At 37.6% G+C, this 9,029-nt stretch overlaps 1 protein-coding gene across 1 annotated transcript; it reads right to left on the reverse strand.

The window, feature by feature from the left end:
- Positions 1-3,631: 3,631 nt before the first annotated feature.
- Positions 3,632-5,552, reverse strand: LOC118565905 (C-type mannose receptor 2-like). Its single transcript, XM_036146975.1, has 4 exons — positions 5,549-5,552; positions 5,014-5,361; positions 4,397-4,450; positions 3,632-3,984 (listed from the first exon to the last, which is right to left on the reverse strand). The coding sequence occupies exons 1-4, from the start codon at positions 5,550-5,552 to the stop codon at positions 3,638-3,640; spliced, it is 753 nt and encodes a 250-aa protein (XP_036002868.1). The 3' UTR covers positions 3,632-3,637.
- Between the last annotated feature and the right edge of the window lie 3,477 nt (positions 5,553-9,029).

Consider the following 9,029-nt stretch of genomic DNA (forward strand, 5'->3'; position numbering starts at 1 on the left):
TAGCAACCCCTGGATGGTTTCTGATGGTGTTCAGGAGAAAGCCCTACTAAATACTTATTTTGGCTTTGTGTGGGTGTTCAGTAAGTTTTAACCTACAACTTTTAAAGTTTGATTGTGTTGGATCCCTTTCTTTGACTGAAGACTTGTAACTTGTAAAACCTTGTTCTTGTGTCTTTGTTTGACAGTTTGGAAATTTTGACCCCTAGAAACTTTTGTTGTGAAGGCTAAGTATAATATCTAAGTGTAAAAATAATAAATGTAACTGTATATAATAATATAAACTTATAATATAATAATAAATGTAAGTAAAAATAAATGCAATATAATATAAACATGTGGGTTATGCATATTTTTATTTTTGAGATCAGCTCTTGTTAAAAGCAAATGGTGTTGTTAAGACATGCTTTTTGATATGCTGCAGTTTGTTGGTTTTAAATTGTCAATAAAATAATTTTAAAATGGTTTTGTATTTTTCTGTATAAAAGTGGAGAGTTTGTAGAAAGTTGCAAATTGGCATGTTATTTCAACAAGTAGCAATACAATTTTTATTGTATTTCTATTACAGGGCTACTGTAATTTACTGTGATTTTATTACAGTAAATATTTACTACAAATTAACCAACATAATTACACCAAAGTTGGAATAAAATTACAGTAAACCTGTAATCAAATTAATGTTGTAATGAATTACTGTAAAATATTTATATTACAGTCAGTTTGTCATAAAATTACAGTAAATCTGATAAAAAAAAAGATTACAGTAAAGCTGTAATAATTACATTAATAAAATTACAGGAAAATGAATAGAATTACTGTAAATTTATCATAAAATTACAGTAAAACTGTAATAAAATTACAGTAAGACTGTAAATAGAATTACAGTAACCTGACTGTAAATATTACAGTAACCGGCTGGCAACCCTGCTGCCAGTAATTTACTGTAAATTCTACAGTATTTTTTTAACAGTGCATGTGTCCGCCAAAGCCATGAGTCCTGATCCCCTTCACCCCCATGTAATGTTCAGAGGAAAAGGACCCAGAATTTGACCAGACCAGTAGAGGTTTCTTTTAAAAGAAGCTCTTTAATAACAAAATCAAAAAAACAGGGGAAAAATCTAAACAGTAGTGATGTTACGTGATGTGCCGAGGCTTCGAGGCGTGTGTCGAGTAATGGAGGGGGCGTTTTCGTAAAGCGCGTATCGAGGCTTGCTTCATTTAGGGGAGGAGCCGAAAACGATGACGTCCGAAGCCTCGCTGCCCGGCTGTACCACGGGATTGCTTCGGGAAGTGGCTCAGATTTTGCCAGATGACCGGTTCATTCAGAACCAGTCATGGCTGCACGCTGGATCATAAGACATTTCTGCTAACCAGATGCAGTTTAAAACACCACTTGGTCTGTTTATAAGTTTCGTTTTTATTAATTCAGCACTTTTTAACTACATGCACCGTATTTCTGTGCCTCAGCGCTTGCTCCTCTACCCCCCCCCCCCCCCCTTTCCCTCGGAGCAGGTGCTTTTATCACCGTTCACCATTCAAGACGTGAATCACTACGTTTAATGTCCTCACATCGGTAGCAACGTGTGCCAGTTAAAGTCAATAGGAGAGTTACTAGCTGTGTTTCATGCTCTTTTGTTTTTAACAACATAGAATCAGTGGCGCTTCGGTGGGCTGCTGCCTCTCGCTTTAATTCAGGTGCGCACTTTTATGGGTAATTTTAAAGAACTTGTAACGTCAGGGGCTTCATCTCAGACCTGTCAGTTCCCCTTTTCCCTTTATAGGAGCCCTTTACAGTATTTAGTTATGCATTTTCCCCGCAGCGCACCAACGGGGGTAAAATCCGCCCACCGCACCCCCGCACTGAGGAGAGCAATAGAAATTTGTCTGGTCAGCGCGGCGACTGACTGAGAAACCTGTCGCTGTGAAAGGTGATGAGGATGTTATAAACTGTAACAGTCTAGAAGTGCATTGAGCTGAAAGGAGGGAGACATCAGCAGCTGGATCGTGCGTAAAGACGCAGCGTGAACCTCTGTGTGCTTCAGTGTTGCTGAGGGGAAATTGTTGACCAAGAGAAGGAAAACTAAAACTAACATAAACCATAACAGAACTCAGAATATTACACTCCACTTACCTTTGTGAATTTGGGTTTTCTGCTCTCACCCTGATCAAAAACAAATACCGGTCAAGGCTATAAGAGCAAGGATGACTTGAGGCTGTTTCTTTCTTCTGTTCAACCAGCATCAAACAGCTTTGTGCATCAAAGCGCCTCCATTGTTTGCATTGAGAACATGGTTGTTAAAAATAGCAACAGGTTTAAATTGTGTTTAATTAGCCTAAAAAGTAAATCCAAATATGTTGACGTCTGTTAAATTCAGGTTCTTTATTTTTATCATTTCAGCTGACATCTCCTGTTGACGTGAGTTCAGTTCGACATTGGCGTCTGTCTAGTTCAGTTTGTCTGCTATCTTCAACAAAGAAATGCCTTATTTTATGGATGTACTTTCTTAAAAAAAATGTATTGGGCTGTGAGGAAACAGGAGTACTGTTGAGGAGAACCAGAGATCTGGACCAGACTGAGGAAGGTGGAAGATGACAGCAGAAGCCAGCAGATTCTACGGAGCTGAGCAGGCGGGCGTGAAGGAAGCTGGAGGACCGTGGGTGCAGCGCCGCAGAGCCAGACAGGTGCTGAAACCCAGGAAGTCTCTTGGGTAGACGGGAGAGCGCTGGGGTCAGGGGAATGTCGCAGCGCAGCAGCGCGAGTTCGGCAGGCTTGAGGCGGAGGAGGCGGTGAAGAAGACGATGAGGGTAGGAGGACATGGGACGTAGGCTGGTGCCAGCAGGTGAGCAGAAGGAAGTCGAAAGGCAAACCGGCAAGGATGAGTTGACTGAGGAGAGTATAAGTAGCTGGTGGACAAGTGGACTAAGTTTCCCTTAATTAGAGGCAGCAGAGATCTGGAGTGGAGACTGGAGGATATGGGAGGAGGAAGGTGCCGGAAAATGTCCAAAATCAGGCGGGCCAAAAACTGAACCATGACATGGGCTGTCAGTTGTTTTTGAAACAGCATTTCAGGAACACAAAAGAAAGATGCATTTACTGCAGGGACCTGTGTGGGGTAGGTTTGTGGTTGGGGGGGGGGGGGGGGGCTTAGTTCTCTTTACATATCCCAAGGGGAGGCTCGCATTCAATGAATTTGAAAACCCCTGATCTAAACCAGATTCAAAATACTTTGAATTTTAATCTTCAGAGTCAGAATGGTGTCTTTATTTGCTGCTGGATGTTATAAATGTGTTTGTTAAAAGCTGAGAGTAAACAAATGTTGGACATATATAAAACCTGGTTGCTTTATATAGAGGGTTTTGGCAGTCCTCTTTATACTGTATATTAGAAAACAGAAAAAATAAAACTGTCTACATCTTTATTTTTAGGAAACATTCATGTTACATACCTCACCACAAAACCAAAGACATCATCAACATCAAGCTTTCTGTGAAACGTTTAGTGCAGTTGAAGTAAGCTGGAAATACAGAATCCTCTTATTCTCCCTGTAGCCCAGTAAACTTACAGCTAAAATAAGCTATTCAAATCAACATGTAATAAGAACTACACACTTAATAACGAAAAAGCAGAAATGAATAGAATTTAATGTTTAGAACAGATGAAACTGAACTCCTCACTGTCATTTCTTTTAAACCACTGATGTTGTCCTCCTGTCTTCATGGCTCCAGACATGTCACAGTCATCCATCAGTCCATCTGGAGCCCAGTTCTCATAGCTAACCACTTCATCACTGACCCAGAACCAGAAATTCAGAGTACAGGTGTAGCGCAGTCCCAGCCAGACGTAATCAGTGGAGGCCTTCTTGGCTTTCTTCTGGACCCATCTCTGCTCATCCAGGTTGGTGATGGTGACCAGGTCATGGTGGTGATGTCTGCAGTAGTACAAGGCTTCCTCCCAGGTTTTAGTTTCTTTGATCAGGATCAGTTTATCTATCATAGTGGTGATGGGCACAAACAATTGTTCACATTATTTATGAATGTTATTATTCAGAAACATTATCCAAAACTGTGACTTGAAATATAAATCTGTATATGATAATATACAATAGATAAACACATAAGCAAATCAAGTGATTTTCCCTGCTTCCCCCCATTTTTTGATCAGGATAAACTTGTTAAATGTTTAATGGTGGATAAAAACAAAGCATTATTTAAATAATTACTGCCGATACATGGGTTAAACGTAAAATAATAAAGCCCAGAATAATCTTTATTTATTTATTTAGAAAGGATCAGTTATCAACATGTCTATATAAATATATTCAAATAAAGTTATGTCTTTCTGTTTTTGATATTTTTTAATTAAAAGCTTAATCTTTAGAAATGTTGAAGAACAACTCACCATCATAACAGATGAAGGGTTTACTGACAGCACAGTTCTCATTCCTCCATCTGCCTTCATCATCAAACACAGTCATGGCACATTGACCACTGTTGATTTTCTTATGGTCAAACTGTATATTCCAGTTTCTAAAGGAGAAACTGCTTCCATCTGACCACCTCCAGGTGTCTCTGAACAGACCGATTAAAATGTATGTAACATCTGGAACAGAACTGCATTCTGTCTTTACTTCCTCATCCTGGAGCTGTGTCAGTCCACTGATTAGGTCTGTGTGTTCTTTCCTGCAGTAACTCTGAGCTTCTGTCCAGCTTTTCTTTTCTTGAATCAAGTGGAATTTTTTTGATGAGTTCCTGTCTGTGTAATAAACTAAATATGAGCATCGGCCTGTCATAATACTTTCTCTACATAATATAATCTTAAATGACAAGATACAAAAGCAACAAATGTTCAAGCAAAATTCCAGTTTTCTTTCTTATAATAATAATAAATTGGTAATATATTATCTTAATTTCTTTCACATTTAATAACATATTTCCACCCCGAATACAGGATTTAAATAAGGCCTAAAACAAAACATTTCTTACCATTATAGCAGAGAAAGAATTCAGATCGCTCACATTCTATGTCTCCCCACTTCAGGGTCTTCCATATGATTCCACAGTTCTGCAACCCGTTTGCATCATTTGGCTCATCTGTGTTCCACGGTTGGTAACTTTTATTGAACTCCACTCCAGGCAGAGACCAGCGCCATGTCCTGTTACCTCCTGTTTGATCATACAGACCAATCCAAGCTCCCCTCATATCTCCTGCTGAGTTACTGAGGAGTCTCTCCATGTCTGTCATGTTAGACACTGTGGCCAGGTCAGTGTGTTTCTCTCTGCAGTACTGCTGAGCTTCAGTCCAGGTCTTTTTAACATTAATGTAGTGATACTCATAGAGCTGACAAACCACTGCACTACACTGACCTATAGGAGCAAAAGAAACAGTGGAGGTAACTACAGGATAGTTTTAAACTAAAGCAGAAAAATAACATCAAAGACTTCATGCTTATTATATTTTAAGTGGTCTTTATTTTAGGATCTCCTGATCAAATTAATTTGCTTCACATATAAGTGAAAATTTCAACAACAGAATTCATGCAAAGACACTTACCCATCGAAAGAAGAAGAAGCAGACTCCACTGCATATTTGCTCTGCTGGATGGAAAAGATTTTTCTTTAGACAGATATATCTCTTTTTGGTAAAATATACATTTGAAATCCAAAAATAAAACCTATTAATCATAAATATTTTACATTTAGGAAATAAAATGAAAAAAGAGGTTAAAGGTTTATAAGAATTACAGCCTTGTTTTTCATAGTTACTTAAAATGTTGACATATGCTTCCTTCAAAGAGGCTTAGAGAAACACAAGGGGCAGTTGTTTCTTTTTACAGTCTAAAAAAACAATTTAATAACTTTAAATTCTTCCTAAAATGCTATAATAGTATTTTATTCACACTCCCCTTATTGAAACATGCTTCTGTTTGTTAGAAGAGCAGGTGCAACATATTATAGATATTAATGCTAGTACTGAGAATAAAGAATGTAAATATGCAACAAACATGACTTTTTCTACCAATGTATGGATTTACACCTTATGCTAAGCAGATAACACAGTGTGAGCAGAGGAGAAACTTACTTCTGATTATGTTGTCTTACGGAGAAGCAAAATAAAATGTTTGTCTTCAGCTTGAAAGATCTTAATGAATGTTCAGTTCCATCTGACGCATGAGTCCACTGGTATGGGGGAAATTTGAATATTCAAACATAAAAAAACAGCAAATATTTAAGCCTGCCTATTTTTAGTATTAACTATGTGTTGATATTGATAGATTTAAGGAAAGGTGACCATGTTTTTCACTAACATCTTTACAGCAGATTAAATACTTACACACTGACACATTACCTGCATTTAAGTGTTTGGACAATTCTGTGTCATCCCAGAGAAATACTGCCAATTACTGGAACAAGATTCATATGGTCAGAGCAGGAACGGATATTAAAACTGTTTTCACCTTCTTGTTCTTGAAAGTAGATTGTTCAGCTTTGTTGTGATATGATGGAATCAGACACAGAATGGCTAAGAGCCCTGTAGAAACGTCCACATAATGCAATATGCATCCATGTTTTTCTTTTTAACAGATTTTATCGGCCATCAACACAAGTAGCATACACTGTTTTATGTATCTCTTTATTTCAAACAAAGCAGAACTTCATATCAATGAAGCTCTTGATTTTGCTCTCAATAACATTAAAACAACTTTCCGTTTGGATGCACATCAGGCGGGTCATGAAACGGGTTTTTATTTACATCTCATTTATGTCTAAATAGTGGTCTCCTTTTTCACAGCAGGAAGCTCCTCTATAAATATATTTATATCCCATTTGTCATGTGTGCCTTCTATTCAACACGAATGTCAGTATTTGAATATTAAAATACTTTAGCCAAGCATCTTTGTCAGTCACGGAATTCAGCCAGAGGTTGTTTTTTAAGTTATGATGGGAAAAAGACCTTCCAAAAAATTACTGGAATTGCAACATTTTGAGTTGCATACACTAAAAATTATTTTGAAACCTTTCATTTGTCTTTTTAATATCTTGACACTTTTTTGTTTTTGCACAGAAGATGCTAAATAAGTTATGTTTGAGTAAGACAGCTTTAACAAAGAAGAGTTGCAGATTCTTCTTCTGTTAGTAAAAGAAATAAAAATAACTCTTTAAATGTTTTCATGCTTCCTATTATTTTTCAGCATTTTCCAACCACCACCACTGTCATTCAGCATCATCAAAGATGTGAAGGCATACTAAACAACAGCCATACATTCTCCACATTTATCAAATTAATTTCAATTTAAACTTTCCAAAAGGAACTTTGTCTACATTTGGCAGAGTAGAGGAATTTCTAAACCTGTGGGGTAATCTGAAAAGTTGTTTATGGGAGTGAGTTTACCTTTAATTTGGCTGAGCTCTAGGTTCTCTGTTCCAAAAAAGGAGTTATTGCATCATATATATGGTGATTATTTGGAGTGTGGGAAAGTTCTCAGCTAGTCTGGCTTCCTCTGCCTTTTAAACATTACATTTGATGCACTCTGTCCAAAACAAACTTTCATATTGTGTTCTAATTTCATCAAATGGCTGTATGCTCTGTGTTTCAATGTAATTAACTTGGCAGTAGAGGATTGTATTAGGGTCACAACTTCATGCAAAGTACAAAGTATGTACAATATGTGTAATAACGTACAGAGTGAGCATAGGGAAAGATTGTAAATTTAGAGCACAACAGCTTCAGTTTTTACCAATTTTTAATAGGCAGGAAAAATATTTTTTTCTTCTTGCAGAAAAACACTTTCAACTTCATCTGACCTATGGTGCTCATGTCATTACACCCTTTTTTCTTTTGTAACATACATTATAGAGACTAAAAACAGTCATTCAACTGCGGGCAAATTATATACACAGAGACATTTTTATATATATTTCTATACAGAAACAGAGATACGCACAAGTATTGCCAGTTTATATGCACACATTGTGTTCCAGCCCTAGGCCTCGTGGGCCGGGTTACATGTGTTGCCTTTCCTTTTTCCTCCTCCTCTGTGCAGGTCATGGTGCTGTGGATCCAGAGAACGGAGCACCTAAAGCTCCGCCTGTTTCCTGCTTTGTTGCGCTCTCTCTACACACATTGAAGGACGTGTGGTGCTGCTCTGCTGTTGGGACCTAATCCTCACTGTACACATTTGAGTTTGTTTTTAGTTTTGCGTCTCACCATTGGTTTATTTTGTTCACTTAGTTTGTTTATTTATTTGATACATTTACATCAAAACAAGCTTAAAAAATAAAACGAGAATCATTTCAACCAAAAAGGAATGGGCTAAAGCAATGCTTACATTAGCCAATCCTTATTTAAACCCTTTAATCAATGTTAAATCCACTGACCTCATATTTAATACAGTCAAAAGACAAGAAAAACAAAAGAAGAGAAAAAAAAAACCTAACCTTATTTTTACACATTCCAAACAAAAGACATTTTCTTCAAATTTAAACACATCAATAATCACTCACAGTTTTACACTTTTTGTAAATTCGATGAAAAAAAACACATTCTTTACACACGTATACATAACAAATCCAAGCATTTACATTACGCCACTGATATTCACACATTTCATGGTGGTTTTTGCTACTTAAACACTTTACCTTTAATAAATGTTTCTTTTGTGCACCTTTAATTTTTGCATGGCCTCCTGTTGTTATGGCCCTGAGCCAGTTATCACAACAGACATACCAATTATTTTGAATGTATAGACACAGACGTCCTGGGTTCAAGTCCTACACTTGTCTTGGGTCTTTCTGCATGTAGTTTGCATGTTCTCCCTGTGCATGCATGGGTTCTCTCCGGGTACTCCGGCTTCCTTCCACAGTCCAAAAACATGACTGTTAGGTGAATTGGCCTCTCTAAATTCTCCTTAGGTGTGAGTGTGTGCGAGAATGGCTGTTTGTCCTGTCTGTCTCTGTGTTGCCCTGCGACAGACTGACGACCTGTCCAGGGTGTACCCCGCCTCTCGCCCAGTGAACGCTGAACATGAGTGGCA

This window comes from Fundulus heteroclitus, chromosome 14, assembly GCF_011125445.2.
Source record: "Fundulus heteroclitus isolate FHET01 chromosome 14, MU-UCD_Fhet_4.1, whole genome shotgun sequence".
In the NCBI taxonomy this organism is placed as follows: Eukaryota; Metazoa; Chordata; class Actinopteri; order Cyprinodontiformes; family Fundulidae; genus Fundulus; species Fundulus heteroclitus.

Coding starts and splice junctions, on each gene's coding strand:
- LOC118565905 (XM_036146975.1), bottom strand. Junction 4,451..5,013: donor GAAGTGGGGAGACATAGAAT/GTGAGCGATCTG, acceptor TTGATGATGAAG/GCAGATGGAGGAATGAGAAC. Junction 3,985..4,396: donor ACCCTTCATCTGTTATGATG/GTGAGTTGTTCT, acceptor CCACTATGATAG/ATAAACTGATCCTGATCAAA.